This window comes from Crocuta crocuta, unplaced genomic scaffold, assembly GCF_008692635.1.
Source record: "Crocuta crocuta isolate KB4526 unplaced genomic scaffold, BGI_CrCroc_1.0 scaffold971, whole genome shotgun sequence".
Classification (NCBI taxonomy): Eukaryota; Metazoa; Chordata; class Mammalia; order Carnivora; family Hyaenidae; genus Crocuta; species Crocuta crocuta.
Genome location: NW_027527401.1, coordinates 185,892 through 201,271, shown reverse-complemented (window position 1 = coordinate 201,271; position 15,380 = coordinate 185,892). Strand labels below are relative to the sequence as shown.

Sequence of the window (15,380 nt, the reverse complement as noted above, 5' to 3'; positions counted from 1 at the left end):
AGGGTGCAGCCGGGGTATAAAGCCAGAACTGTTAGATCGTCCCGGACCCCTGGGAGGCCTTGCGAGAGAAAATCCACATCCGGGCTGGGCTTGATGAACGTCCCCACCATCCGCGGCGTCACCAGCACGAGCGTGCCACTGTCTCTCTCATCCCTCATCTCCAGTGTCTGCAGACGTGCCTGGCGCCCAGCAAGCCTCAGAGAACCGTTCTTCCGTAATCACTGAGCCAAGGACTAAACGTATAAGGCGACACCATAAGTGACAGGGGTGTCATAGAAAGCACCAGAAGGACACGGATGCCACACCAGTAGGGCCACAGAAAATCAGAGCCACGGGACAAAGTGAGGAGTGTCCTGTTGGCGGCAGCAGGGCCCCGGAAAACCCCAAGAGACCTTTTTCATAAAACCGTGTGCGGTCGTTGGCTGGGCCCCCGCCGCGTGCCCGGCGCTGCTAGGAGCTGGGGTGTGGCCACAGACCAGCAGGTCAGGCCTCCCTTAGGGGACACAGACTCTGGACAGCTGCAAATGAGCCCTGAGGGGCTGGGGGGCACCGGGCGGGCACCCGACGGGCCTGGATCCCACCTGCTGCCCACCCGGGTAGAGGTAGGGACGGAGGAAAAGGGACGCTTGTGGCCGAGGCAAACCGAAGCTTCTGTGGCGGCGAGGGGCAGAAACCAGAGAAGTGGGAGACAGTGGGGAGCTGGCGGGTGTGCACTGCCTGGGCTCGGGGGCCCTGCACTCGGTCTCTGGAAGCAAGAAAGGTCTCAGGGCCTTCCCGGCAAGAAAGCCATCGTCCGTCTAGCCTCCCCCACCCTGGAGTCGGGCAAATTGCTAACAAGAGCCAGGAGCCCAGGAGGCGGCCTTGGGTGCCCGGGAGGGCTGAGGCCAGGTGACTCCCAAGGGCAGGACCCGGCTCTCTCGCTGCCAGCCGCACCTGCAGCCCCGCCCTGCACAGCACCAGCGCTCCACACATCAGCCAAAGGAGCAAGCAAGACAGGAAGGCGAGTCCTGAGCACTGGTGGGGGCTTAGGTTACAGGCCTGGGCTCGGGGGCCTGCGGGACCGTGAACTGGGAAGACCAAAGGGCCCAGGGGGGAGCGCGGAAGAGGCCTGAAACCTGCCCATTGCCAAGTGCCCGGCTGGCTGAAGCACTGGGTCCTGAGCAGCCGTGCTCCTGTCTGAAAAGTGGTGTGGCTAAAAAAAGAAAGAAGGAAAGAAAGAAAAGTGGGGTGGCCGAGCGACACAGGCTCTATGTGCCCCCCCAGTCCTCATGGTTAAAAGAGAACATGGACCAGGAGAGTCATGCGGCCCTGGCTCAGATAGGTGACACTTGGGGAAGTCACCTGTGTCTTTGAGCCTCAGCTTCCTCATCTCTAAAATGGGATAACACGGTGACAGGGGATGACTGAGCAGTATGTGAGTTGCAGACATCACTAATGGAAACTCCCATGGGGACCACCCGCTTGTTCGTCAACGGGGGCACTGGCGGGATGCTGCCAGCAGGGGGCGGCAGAGAGCCACCTTCCAGTCCGAGGGCTTCCGGGTGCTGGCATCAGGGACACCCCGGGCTCCTGTAGGATCCGGCCTGGGTGCAACAGGATGAAAGATTTCGGGTCCCCACATCACCCCTAGACTGCGGCCCTCTCCAGGGGATTTTTCATCTCTGGGCTGCCCTGCCCCACCCACCCCTCCAGGGCTGGGGCTGGTCTGCTGAACACAGCAGGTGCCCCATAAATCCTCCAGGACTGAATTTAAGGGGATGAGAGAAAACCTGTATTTTTCAAGCTCTGTGCTCAGTGATTTAATCTGCAGCTACGGGCGCTGGTACCTGGTGAAAGGTGTTCGCCTCCTGTTTTCCGTTGTACAGACAAGGAAATGAGGCAGAGGATAAGTAACTTACGGTTACACACTCCCCTAGGGCTCAATTCTTAAAAGTGGAGAAATGTCCGACCAGGGTGATGAAAGCCCTTAGTGTCAGAAAACCATAGAGGTTCGGCTGACACGCCACAGGCTCTGCTGCAGAAGCAAGTCCAAGTCCAGCATCGTGTGGAAAACGTGGACAGTCCAACCGCGGCCGCTCACACAGCCCGTCGCATTTGCAGTGCGAACCGCGGGGCAGGGCTGCCGCCTGGCTCAGCTATGCCATCCCTGTGTCCTTACTGTCAGCGACCTCTCCGGTCGGCCCAGCTCCCAGCAGCTCCCACTTTTCCCCTGGGAACACTGAGGCTCAGAGGAGCCAAGTCACCCGCCTCTGGTCCAACAGCGGCCGCGAGGGAGGTGAAAACGAGACGGCACAAATCGCGGGGCAGAGCCAGGTGCGCGAGGTGCTGGGGGAGCAGCGTTTCCCGCCTGTGCTCGAAGGGCGCTGTGCCTTCGTCGGCCGTAAGCGTGCGTCCGTTCAGGAGCCGCTGAGCACGATTGTCCTCGTCGAGGCCCACGTACACACAAGCATCCAAAGTCCAAACAAGTCCTGACCCAGGGCTCTCCAGACACCCCCACCCCTACCGGGCACTTGGGGACGCAGCGCTTCTGGTCTCCGTGTGCCCGGGCACCTGGCCGGATGGCATTGTTTAGGCTCCTGTTTGAACCACTTGGGCAGATCAGCCCTTTGTCATTGTGCCAGGGCCCCGGCTGGGAGCGGCCGCAGGAAGGTCTCCATGGCCCGTCTGGGTCCGCGGCGCTGTCCCCTCCCACAGGGCTCCTGGGTGTGGATTCTAGATGCGACGGGCCCGCAGACTCCTCGCTTGCTGGCCGCAGAGACCGGAGCGGCACCGCCTAAAGGTCCGCTCCGCCACCAGCCCAGTCTCCGCCCACCGGGTGCTGGGCGCCGCCTCGCGGTAGCTCTGCCAGCCTCTCTCATCTGTGGGTGCTGCTGCTGTCCCCTCTTTGCTGTGGCCAGAAGGGTGCAGAGCCACATTTGGGGCCCACCCTGGAACAACTTGGAGCAAGACCCCACTGAGGTGCGCTGATAGCCTGCAACCCACACTGCATTTCAAAGCCATACTACGAGACAGAGAGAAAGGGAAAATGATGTAAAATGTCTCGTTAACGGTTTATGTCAAGCACATGTTGAGGTGATAATAGTTTGGCCACGTTGGATCACCTGAGATGCATTAGTAAAATAAGCTTCATGCATTTATTCCCACTTTAAAAAATTGTTTTCGTGTTTTCTTTTATATTAGAGAGAGACACACAGTGTGAGCGGGAGAGGGGCAGAGAGACGGAGACAGAATCCAAAGCAGCTCCGGGCTCGAAACTGTCAGCACAGAGCCCCATGCGGGGCTCGAACCCACGAGAAGTGAGATCATGACCTGAGCCGAAGTCGGAGGCTCAACCGACTGAGCCCCCCAGGACCCCGATTCTCACGTTTTTAATGTGGCTGCTGAAATACTTGAATTGCATATGGAAGGGGTAGCTATGAATCATCCTTGAGGCCCTGAAAAAGTCCCACCCCCAGCCCACGCTCTCAAATGAGCAGTCTCCAAGGAGAACCGTCCTTGAGGAAGCAGCAGGAGGGCAGGGGGGCAGCCCCCGGGGAGTTTCATGTGTGTGGAGTGCTGAAAAGTACAAGCCTCCAGATCCCTGGGGAGGACACCCCGAGGAGGCACAGGGACCCAGGCGGACGCCCCGGGTCCTGAGGTGGGCGCTGCTGGCGTTGTGGCCCCCGGGACACACATTCAGGCCCAAGAGGTATGACCTGGGACCCTGTGTCGCCTGCTCGGGCTGCCGTAACAGAGCCCCGCAGACTGGGTGGACATGCACTCCCTCTGTTCTAGAGGCTGGACGTCTGCCATCCAGGCGTGGGCGGGGGCTGCTCGCTCCCGAGGCCTCCCCCCTGGGCTCGCAGACGGCCTTCTCCCCCCGGGCCCTCCCCTGCTGGTCTCTGTGTGCGTACCTGTGTCCTGATCGCCTCATAAGGTCACCTGCAGGTTGGATTAGGGTGCCCGCTAACAGGCTCGTTTTACCTTAATTATGTCTATGAGGACCATGTCTTAAACACGGCTACACGCCAAGGTCCTGTGGGGTGGGGAGACACAACTGAGCCATAACCGATCTCCTACGTCAGGGCCCGTGTCCTCCCTGGGGGGGCCTGTGGTGCCCAGGCTGGGGTCGTTCTGATGGCGGGTCAGGCCAGCTCAGGTTTGCACGGCCAGGAATGAGGACCACGGGGCGGAGGGGGAGCCCGCTGGCGGTGGGGGCTCTGGAGGGGTCNAGAGGCCCTGAGGAGGGGGTGCAGGGCAGGCAGGGGGCAGGTGGGGGACGAGCCTCCCCCGGGACCTGGGCCACTGCCCCACGCCCGGCGTGAGCTCCAGCAGGGTGAGGCTCGGAGGGGGCACCGCCGTTCTCCTCTGCGGGCCTCCTTCATGTGGCCAGGGGCTCCGGGGACTGCGGAGCAGAGGGGTTCGCCCGGAGATCAGCAGGACCCCCCGGGCCCATCCTGCCACGTCCGTGGATCCCACACCCTGAACAAACTGCTTGGAAGTTCAAACAGTGCTGGGTCTTCCTTTCTCCTAAACAAATAACTCAGGTAAAACAGAAAAGGAACTATTGTTGGAGAGAACAGCTCAGTGACATTTAGTCCATCCAAAGTGCTGTGCGCCCAGCACCCCTGTCTACACCGGCCTCTCCTGCTTTGTCACAGCCCGGCCCAGTGACGCTCCCTGCCCTCCCGCCCGGCCCTGGGGCCACACTCTGCCCTCCCACTCGCTCAGGGTTCACCTGCTCCCGACACCGCATACGGATGGAGCCGCATGCCGTGTGGCCTGCACGTTGGGCTTGTTACTCAGCATCACGTTTTTGAGGTTTGGCCACGCTGTGGGGTGTCTGAGGGCTTCATGCGGTTTTAGGGCCACATCCCCTCCCGCCAGAAGGAATTAATCTGGGCTCTCCAGAGAAATGGAACCGATAGGGCGCATACGTGCATGGAGGGATTTATGGTAGGGAATTGGCTCACAGATTATGGAGGCTGAGAAGTCCCTCCCCAGCTCTGTGGACAGCAAGCTGGAGCCCCAGGAGAGTCCACGCTAGGTTTCCAGCCTGAGTCCGAAGGCCCGAGAGGCGACTTCTCCCAGGAGAGGGGACGGTTACATTTTAGTCTGAAAGTCGGCAGGCTTGAGACCCAAGAACTGATGTCTCAGTCCAAGGGCAAAGGCAGGAAAAGACCCATGTTCCCGGTCAAGTGTGAGGCAGGAGGCCTTCCCTCTTACTCAAACTTTTTGTTCTATTCAGGGCGCGTCAACTGATTGGATGAGGCCCACCCACGCTGGGGAGGGCTCTACTTTACTCCATCCACTGATTCCAATGCTAATCTCGTCCAGACACCCTCTCACATTTGGCCAAATGGCCCAGCCAAGTTGACACGTGACATGAACCATCGCAGTGTCACCTACATCTTGTTCATCCGCACGTCAGGGGACGGCGTTTGGGGCCGTTCCCACCCCCCCGGCAGTCGTGAGCAGTGCTGCTGGGAATGCGTGTGTCTGGACTTGTTTGGCCAATTTTCACTTCTTATGCACGTACACCTAGCATCTCCGTTGTGCTGGGAGTTCTTTGGGCGGATTTCAGACTCGGCCGACTTCTTCCGTATACAGGAGTTGGGCCGCTTCCCATGGCCTGTTCCCCAGAACCTCTCGCCCCGTCCAGGTGGGAATGAAGCATCCAGAGTCAGCGAGGAACTCCGGGGGCCACAGCTGCAGGGGCGGGCGGCACTCGGCGGCAGGAGCCCGTCAGACTTTCCCTTGGCTAATCTGGCTTGAGTCCGCCAGCTGGGTGGGGCCCGGCAGGGGCCAGGGCTGACATCCCTATTCAGCAGGGCTCCCTTGGCTTCACGGAACCCTCCCCACCCATGTCACCCCCGCGGCGTCCCTGCTCAGGCGCTTTGTGGCTCCCTTTGCCCTCCTGCTGGGCTCTGGATTCCTCTCCGCGGCCTCCGGGCCCGTCCCCGTGCACCTCCCGTGTGTCACTCCCGTGTGTCTCTAGGTCGTCTGACCGAGGCAGACAGGACAGCCTCCAGCCTGGCGCCCCGACAGCCGTGACACGGAGTCCCCTGCGATGGGCTGCTCCTGCCCTGCTCACTCGTGTCCCCGGCTCCCCGTACGGGGCTCGGACTGGGCAGATGCAGAGACACCTGCTGAACTTCTGAGGGCGGCGTGGCCCCAGCACCCCAAGGGCCAGGGCTGGGTGGTCTGCATCCCTCGCCGTCAGAAGGAACAGAATTGCTGGCTCCCTCCGAGTAGGCCAGGCCCCACCCCCCTCCAAGAAAGTGAGCCAGTGCCACAACCAGGTTTAGCAAAATCCAGAGGACTGTCAGCATTACTTTTATTGCAAATCAGTTAACAAAAAGATGAAAAAAAAATACATCCTTTTCATCACCTACAGTTTTGCACGTAGATCACTTTTTTAAAAAGTTTCCTTTTCCTGTAAACTACACTCTATTTTTTTTCCCCCAAACCCTGTAAGAATCAACATCCTAGGGCGAGTCTGGTCATGCCCACTAGGGACGGCACAACACTGTCTCTGGCGAGGCCGGAGAGGCTGCCTGGAGGAGGCAGCGGGGAGCCCTCCCCGGGTTTGCTCTCAGGAGCTACGGGCCTGGCAGCCGCAGGTCAGGTGGCGACGCCTGGGTCGTGAGCACAGCCACACTCTGACATCCCCGTGTCGGCACAACCCCAGACAGACTTGTTCATTCAGATTTTTTAAACAAAATCCACCTTTAAAAATGTATTTACAGACATTTAGTTTGCCACAGGCTTATACTTGATATCGCAAGTATCTGCTCCTTCCCTGCCCACATGTCCCCCCACCAAGACCGGGGGTGGGGGTGGCCCTCAAACAGGATCCCCACCCCCCGGCCTTGCCCCAAGGGCACCGCCTCAGCCGCAGGCGCCGGGCCGTGGGACGAGCCGTCTCTGCGAACTGAGGCCGGACACAGCCATGTTTCTCCAAAGCCTTGACAGAGATTGCTCTGCGGTCTCCCGTAAAAGCGGGGCCGTGAGGGGTCTGGCCCGCGAGTGGAGCCTGGGCCCCCGGGCACTAGTCCGCCTCCACCCGTCCTGGAAGAAGGTGTTCACGTTGCGGTGCTGGGGTGGCCCGGGCAGTGTCTTTCCCCAGAAAAGGCTGGGATTCCTCCACGTGGCATCCAAGATGGGTGACGCCAGGCCTCCAGGTTCCTCAGTGTGACACACGCTTAAGTAGCAAGGCCGGGGGCGGAGGAGCTTCTAGAAGGAACAGGAACTCACAAGACCAATGCACAGCTATGTAATACTGAACCCAAAACAAAGATTCATGATCGGTACCTTGAAATGTGCTCTTGGTGCCCCCCCCAAGGACACATCTTTAAAAGCATGTTTTCCAAAATATCATTTAAAAAACCCACCAAGACACAGAAGCCACAAGTTACATTTTACATTCCTGTTTTAAATGCAAATTAATCCACAGCCAAAGGTGTGACGGTTTTGTCTGTTGTTTGCCTCTAGATGCATCTTCTCACCTGAGGCAGGGGACCTGCGCAGGTGGGTGGGGGCTGGGTGCCCCACCCCAATGCTGGTTCAAGCCTCCCTTGTCCAGCATCATTTCTTTTTTGGGTTTTGAAGGGAAAAAAAAAGCCAATAAATAAATGGCATTTTTAAATCATGAATCTTTGTTTGTATTTTACAATATTCTAAGTAGAAAATTTATGACTGAGAACTGGCTTATTTTTTTGGAACAGATAAAAGTTGTTACCTGGAAACATAGAAAACATTACGTATAAATAAAAAGGCAGTGTTTCCTTGTAAAATAAAAGTACATAAATAAATACTAAAAAAAAATTAAAATCCTTGTCCTTTTATTTTGTATAAAAACATGATTCTTCAGCAAAGCCTCTCAGTCAGTCCCGGCGTCGGCAGAGCGCTCGCAGGCGCCCCAGCAGGGCTTGGGAAAGGAAGCACAGGGTCCCGCTGGGGCGCCGGCTGTTTACTTGAGCGCCTCCGGAATGTGGGCCATGTGGGACTGCGTGCTGGTGGGCGGGCTGGAGATGCCCTCGGACCAGTCAGAGACGTGGGAGTGCGGTGACGAGCTGGACCACTGGTCCGGGGACTCGGGGGACGGGGTGAGGAAGGGGTGCTCAGGCACCTGCAGCTGGTGGCTGGGGGTGTTGTCCGCGGGCGAGGAGGAGTAGCTGTGCTGGGAGGGCGGGGTCAGGAACTGCGCCGTGGTCATGGGCGGGGCCAGCGTGGCGGGCAGCGCCGTGGGGGGGGCCAGGCTGTCCTGCGGCAGGATGGTGTGCACGGCCAGGCTGCCGGGGCCCAGCGGCTGCACGTCGGCCTNGGCTGTGCTGCGGCTGCAGGCCCGGCTGCTGCATCTGTAAGTTCTGCTGCTGCTGCTGCTGCACCTGCTGGAGCTGCGGGGTCTGCACCAGGTGCGGCTGGCCGGCCAGGCGCGTGTTGGGCAGGGCCTGGTAGCTCATCATCTGGGACAGGGTGGCCGTGGACAGGCCGGCATGCAGCGGGCCCATCATGCCGTGCTGGAGGGCCGGGGCCTGTGTGCTCAGGGTGCCCGGCGCCACATTCCCTCGCAGCGGGTTGTACTGGTTGGGCACCAGGCCATTCTGCAGCCGGGACAGCCACTCACACTGGCCGTTCAAGCCTGTGGCCCCGCCCACGGTGAAATTCATGGCGCCGCCGCCGCTGCTGCCGCCCAGGACCGAGCTGGTGCTGGAGGCCACGGGCAGGTGGGAGAGCCGTGGTGGTCCCGCCTCAAAGGCCAGCCGGCCACCCCCACCCAGCGCTGCCATCTCGGGCTTGGCAGCCACGCTCAGGTGGCCTACGCCCAGGTGGGTGTCAGGCATGCCGGGCAGGTGGCTGAGGGGCACAGCCGGGGACTGCTGGAACGGAGAAGGCAGGAGGGGCGGGGAGGCCACGTCCGACAGGTAGCCGTGCGGCGACTCGAGGGAGTCCACGGGCGACAGCACGCTCGAGCTGTCCAGCAGGCAGCCCTTGCCGTCCTGGGATTTCTTCCTGCGCGCCTTCAGGTCCTTGGCCTCCTTGCCGCCACAGGCCAGGCCCTTGGTGCTGGGCTTGCGGGCCTTCTTGCCCTGCACAGTGGGCTTGAGGTTGCCCAGGTAGCCGCCGGGCGAGCAGAGCGGCGGCGACAGGGTGGGCGCGCCACCCAGGGCTGTGCCGTGCAGCTGGGGGCTGCGTGCCAGGCTGTACTCATCCAGCAGCCGCACGATGTCGTGGTGCATGCGCTCCTGCGCGATGTCACGCGGCAGGCGGTCCATGTGGTCCGTGATGTCCCGGTTGGCGAAGTGGTCCAGCAACACCTTGGCAGTCTCATAGCTGCCCTCCCGAGCGGCCAGGAACAGGGGTGTCTCCTCCTGAGAACGGGCGAGGGGCTGGTGAGGGGCTCGCCCCCATCAATGCCCCGTCACCAGAGGGACCGCCCCAGGAGGAGGCGGCTCACGTTGATCCTGTCCCTTAATCCCACCGTTACCTGGCCTGATTTAGTCTTCGAGAGGAAACCCCCCTAAATACGTCTTCTGAAACCCACTCCCAGGCAGCCTGGAGGATTCTGTATCCTAAATCACTAGGACTTCACTTTTGTGAGGGGCACAGACACTACTGGAAATCTACACCGGTGGCCCCTCTCCCCTCCAAAACAGCACAGCCACAAAGCATGTGGCGATTTCAGGGACCTGGGGATCCCTGAGTGCATCCCGGGGCAACCCCATCCAGACAGTCCCCGAGTAACCCTGATGGCTCCTTCCCTGAGTCGGATTTCTCATCGGTACAGCGGACATGCCACATGTCCTCGGTGAGGCTGGTGCATGGCCCGATGGTGCCTCCCTGGCTCACACAAGGCTTTGGCCACGGCCTGGTGCCCTTTCGGCGGCACTGCATCCCTGAGGCTGGGTCTCCCCAGTGGGAGGCAGGGACACAGCCTGCCCTGCAGGCGACTCAGGAGTGCTGTGTCCCTCGGGAAGGAAGGAGGGAGACCCCGGTGGGGTCAGGGAGAGGTGGGCAGGGCTCGGCCGCCCAGGAGCTGGGGAGAAAGGAGTCGCCCTCGCTTTGGGGACAGGCATAGCGGTAACGAGCAGGACGTGCACAGGAAGGGGCCGCTCACGCTTACAACCGGGGGCCTCACAACGTGCGAACCCCCCACACCCTCCAGCGAGGGCTCCACGTGTGCACCTGGGCCAACACACGCTGCCCAGGGACGGGCGAGGCCAGGAGGTGCCGTGCAGGCCGCGGGGACGCAGGCAGCTGCACCAGACCCTTCCCCGAGCCAAGACGCACACGCTTGCTTAGGAGGCGTTGGTAACCGTGTCAACGAGGGCTAAGAGCTAGCGCCCCGCAGGCACCGGGCCCAGGGGTCCTCGCTGGGACCGTGCNGCCCCCCCCTCGGCCCGCCCGCGTCCGGAGTTCATGCCCGTGGCCCAGCGGTCCCGGGGTCAGACGGGGGCGGCGCCGGCCTCGCCCGAGCCGCCCGCGAGCCCACCTTGTTGTTCTGCATGTCCTTGTTGGCCCCGCTCTTCAGCAGCGCCGCAGCGGCCTCCACGTTATTCACGGCGGCGGCCCAGTGCAGGGCGGACTTGCCTGCGCGGGGAAGCAGAGGCTAGGCCGGGGCACGTCGGGCGGGGCCGGGGCCCCCCGCCGCGGGACGCACCGCAGCCCGGCTTACCCAGGTCGTCCACGGCGTTGACGTCGGCGTGCGAGTTGATGAGGTCTTCCAGCATGCCCTCCACCGCCAGGCGGGCGGCCAGGATCAGCGGCGTCGTGCCGTCGTGCATGCGGGCATCTAGGTCTGTGGCTCGGTTCCGGATCAGGATCTACGCAACAGAGAACGGGGCAGGCTTGGCAAACGGGAGTCAGGGCTGCTGGCCGGGAACCAGCCCGCGACACGACAGACCCCCTCTTGGGCTCTGAATGGCCCCAGCGAGTCTGGACAAGGCGGGGAGAATGGGAAGGGCAGACCCCCCTCCAGCAGAGGGCCGAGGTGCCCCCTAACCTCCCACCACCACCACCACCAGGGGCACAGAGGGGCGAGGCCCCTGCCCGGCCGCGGAGGGGCAGAACCACGTCTGAATCACGGGCGCAGGCCGCTGAGACACGCCATGTCCCTCCGGACACGCTCCTTCAGACGCCGCTGTAGCCCACGCCACGGGCGAGAAGGACAGTCACTGGCCACCAGCGGGTAAAGAAGGGCCGGCCTCGCTCCCACGAGATGCCCGTGGGAATTTTGGCATCCCTACGCCACCAAGGCCATCCGAGCAGACAGCCAGAGCTGCTCCGGGAGACTCGTTTAGACCGTCCTCTCTCAGCAGCCTTGCTGCCTTACGTCCGCAGATCGTGCTAAAGAAATCATTAAACCACCAGCTTTGTGACGCCTTCCCCAGTTCGTGCCCTGACTCGCCTGTCTGTTCGGGGCACGGCTGCCCAGGTCCTGTGGACGTGTGGCAGGGGGACCCATTGGTGCCTTGCCGAAGAAGCCCATGCAGGGATGTTCCCTGGAAGCTCAGACCTCCAATTCCCGAAACCCACCCTTGCCCTGGGCTCCCAGTGAGGCCAAAGCCCCAAGCTCGCGGCAGCAAGCAGCAGCCCCTCAACCCTCTCCTCGCCGCCATGAGCTACGCCGCCAACCAAGGCTGAGCGGGAGTGGGGAGGCCCTGATGGGTCGCCACAGAGGGACCGGGCAGGGGTGAGGAGGGGTGAGGCAGGGGTGAGGAGGCCCTGCACCCTCCAGCCCACTTTCCCCGAGAGTGCCTGCCTCAGAGTGCCCGTTCAGAACGAAGAGGCCAGCTGTCCCCACCCAGGTTACACTTGGCATCAGGGCTGTGGGGCTCTGTGCGCCCAGTTGACAGCCCCGACCAGAGTTGGGACGGCTGGCCGCAGGCTGGCAGGAGGGCTCACGCGCCCACCTGGAAGACGCCCTGCGCGTCGGCAGACACGGCCGCGTGCAGCGGGGTGCGCCCCATGTTGTCCTGGATGTTGGCATCGGCGCTGGCTTCCAGCAGGCGCTTGGCCGCGTCGGAGCGCGAGTAGCGGGCAGCCAGGTGCAGCGCGGTCTCGCCAGTGCGGTCCGTCTGGTTGTGCAGGCTGGCGCCCTGGTAGATGAAGTCCGAGATGACGGCAGGCGCGTCCTCCTCCTCCTCGCTGTTGCCCGTCTCCAGGCCGCCTCCGCTGCAGGAGGCGATCATGAGGGGCGTGAAGCCATCTGCGTGGAGGCAGGGACGAGGGCTCTGTCAGGAAGGCTGGCCCCCCGCAGCAGCTCCGGCGGGGGGGAGGGGGAGGCGTCGATGGCCCCGAGGTGGCGGGCGGCCACGTGGACACACAGCCCAGCCTGTGGCGCCGCCCACCCGCGGCCGTGCCACCGGCAGCCCCCCAAATCAACCTGAGCTTCCGAGGAACAGAGCCCGGTGCAGCTCCCAAGTGGCCGGAAGCGATAGTGACCCTACGGCTTTGCCTCCTGATGTGCCCGAGACCTTTACCAGCAACCCACCCAAGAAAAAGCGACGTAAGAAACGCACGGTTGGGAAATCGACAGCGTGGACGCTTGGAGACAAGAAATCAACTTGAGGAGCAGAGAGCCACCCCCAGGACCCAGCCACCCCAGGACACAGCGTCTCCAGGCACGTTTCGTCCTGCTCCAAGCAGAAGGCGCACCTTGCCCCCGTGCTCTGCTTCCAGAATACAGACTCCAGGCAGGCGGCTGGACAAGTGGATCCCCAGAGCCTCCGGGCGGCGGTGCGGGTGGCCGGCTGGGCACCTACCTGGCCCTCGGACGTTCACGTCCATGCAGTCGGCGTCAGCCTCGCCCTGGGGTGGCGTGGGGGCCATGGCAGACACGCGCAGGTCGGCGGCATCCAGGTGCTGCTGGGTCCACTGCCGGTGGTCTGTCTGGTCATCCAGGTCTGGAAGACCCACCGGCTCCTCGAACTGAGGGAGGGGTGAGCAGAGGGCCCTGTCACGTGGGCCGGGGGCAGGGCTGGGGCCGCCCGGGCAGGCCCCGGAGCCCGCCCGACTCACCCGGAACTTCTTGGCCTCCAGGTCGTCGTCACCCCACTCATGCTGGCTGTCGTCCATGAGCGCACCGTCCGAGGCGTTCTTCAGGGGCCTGGGGGCAGGGGGTCGGGGAAGCGAGGCTAAGCGAGGCTGAGCAGGCCCCCCCCTCCACCAAGGCCGTGGCTCAGGCGGCTGACCAATGCCCTCGGACCACGTGGGGTGAGGCCCGTGGGTCTGCAGGGGGTGGGGCCCGCCTCCCCCAACCCCCCCACGGGCTGCAGTAGCGTCCACTAACTTGAGGCCCACGGAGTCCTCGCCGAGGGGCTCCCGCCGCTTCTTCTTGCTGGCTTCTGACACCTTGAAGCCCTCGGGGAACCACAGCTGTCCATGCTGCCGCCGGCGCTTGCGAGATAGCAGCACCCCGCAGCCCACAAAGAAGAGGAGCACGAAGGCGGCCACGGCCACGTACATGAAGTGCAGCTGCGGGGGTGGGGGCGGCTCCACGGTCTCACCTGCGGGCGCCGGGACGTCAGGCGGCGGCTACGCGGCAGGCCGGCAGCCGGGGGGCAGCGGACTGGCTCCACAGCTGGGCGCCTCCTCACCCGCGCTCCTCCATCCCGCCCCCCAAAATAAGGTCATTTTCTACGCGATTAATCAGAATTGCAAACTATCGCTAAATTCTCTCCTGCACCAGCCGACTATCTAGAGACGGCTTTTACTTTTTTCTCCTTTAAGGGAGAAGGATTAGCCAACTTCAAATCACTGCACTTGCATTGAGCTGTTAAGACAAAGGATTTAGGAGGATTTTCAAGATACAAACTTCAACACTTCACATGACACCGATCAATTCTTCTCCCTCTCTCTTTTTTAAAAAGCTGTAATGATTTTGAAATAATACCCAACAAAGAAAAATCAGGGGAATGAGTCGGGGGGAGGCACAGGCTCCCACTTTCTGGCAGATGTGTCTGTCCCCCGGGCCAGCCACACCGACAGCTGTCACTGCGGGTAGGGAGGGCGCGCCAGCCAGGAAATCCCAGGAAGAGTGGCTCCCTAGCTCTGGATGGCATGATACACACCCGTGGGCGGCGAATGGCACAAAGAACAGAAACGTGTTTGGAGGCGGGTGGGATAGGAGACTTGACCCCTCCCCAGTAGACTCTTCTAGAAGCCAGCAAACTGTCCCCACGAGAGCAGGGCTGGGGTGGGCCACTCACTCTGCACGGCCTCGATCTTGTAGGGGATGTTGAGGCTGCCCAGTGAGGCGAGTGCGCCCAGAAAGGCGGCCACGTCCGTGGCGCTCTGGAAGCATTGTGAGGACGACTGGACACACTGCCGATTGTCAATCTCCAGGTAGACAATGGATCTGGGGGGACACGCAGGTCAGGGGGCTCAGGCTGCAGGTTTATCCCCTGCAGCCGCCCAGTTTGCCCCTCCGGCCCACGGCCTGGTCCCGATGGGGGGAGGTGCTCCCAGAAGGGGAGGGTGGTCTGGGGTTGCAGGGAGCCGGGTCTGCACAGGATGACCCCGGGGTGGACGGTGCGCTCTCCAGCCCAGCAAGCCCGCTCCCCAGACACCCTGCAAATGGATCTCCCGCCTGGCCCGGCCACCCTCCACTGTCCCCTTGGGAGCCACAAGCACCCGTCTCCCGGTCTCAGGACAGAGACCTCAGGGGTCCAGTCCCCATCTGGGAGCTGACCCTGCTGCTAGAGCACCGGCCGGGGCTCGGGAGCTCCCAGCGAATGCTGCCTGCGCTGGGCCCCATCAGCCCTGGGCTTGTTAAGTCCCCCCCCCCTTCACCAGCAAGCTAGAGGCGGCCCNCCCGCGGATGTCCATGGGGTCCAGCTCCCGGCGCCGGCGGCCAGCCCCACTGCCCGGGAGCAGGGCAGCCTCCACGCGGTCGAGCAGGGCCCCCGGCGCGCCCCAGCCGTCCACGGCGCGCTTGATGGGGTGCTTGTGCAGCTCCTCCTCGCGGCCGTAGTACGGGAAGATCATGGGCTGGCCGTGCGCGTCGCGCTTGAAGACCACGTTGGTGTGCAGCAGGCGGCTGAGCTCCCGCAGGAAGTGCAGGGAGTTGTTGCGCAGCTGCGCGGGCGGCGTCAGCACCACCAGCACCAGCGTGCCGGCCGCCAGCCGCTCGGGTACGTGCTCGGCGCAGTCCAGCCCGTCCCACTCGCACTCGGCGCTGTTGCAGCCCTGGTCGCAGTGCCCGTCCCCGAAGTGGTCCTTGCAGTACTGGTCGTACAGGGGACTGCGGGCGCAGGCGCAGACGCTCAGGCCTCCGCAGGCCCCGCCCACTGCCCCATGCATCCTGCGGAGCCCCGCCAGCTGCCCCAGGCCCCGCCCACTGCCCCATGCATCCTGCGGAGCCCCGCCAGCTGCCCCAGGCCCCGCCCACTGCCCCA

At 62.7% G+C, this 15,380-nt stretch overlaps 1 protein-coding gene across 1 annotated transcript in view; it reads right to left on the bottom strand.

Moving 5' to 3' along the window:
- Positions 1 to 6,282: 6,282 nt before the first annotated feature.
- The window catches only part of NOTCH1 (notch receptor 1), a 41,201-nt gene continuing 32,103 nt past the window's right edge, over positions 6,283 to 15,380 (bottom strand). Inside the window, 11 exon segments of the mRNA XM_077753125.1 lie at positions 6,283 to 8,312; positions 8,314 to 9,353; positions 10,475 to 10,572; positions 10,658 to 10,805; positions 11,895 to 12,190; positions 12,747 to 12,912; positions 13,003 to 13,090; positions 13,274 to 13,490; positions 14,193 to 14,342; positions 14,799 to 15,247; positions 15,324 to 15,344. Coding sequence (XP_077609251.1) covers positions 7,952 to 8,312; positions 8,314 to 9,353; positions 10,475 to 10,572; positions 10,658 to 10,805; positions 11,895 to 12,190; positions 12,747 to 12,912; positions 13,003 to 13,090; positions 13,274 to 13,490; positions 14,193 to 14,342; positions 14,799 to 15,247; positions 15,324 to 15,344 — 3,034 coding nt within the window. The 3' untranslated portion in view covers positions 6,283 to 7,951.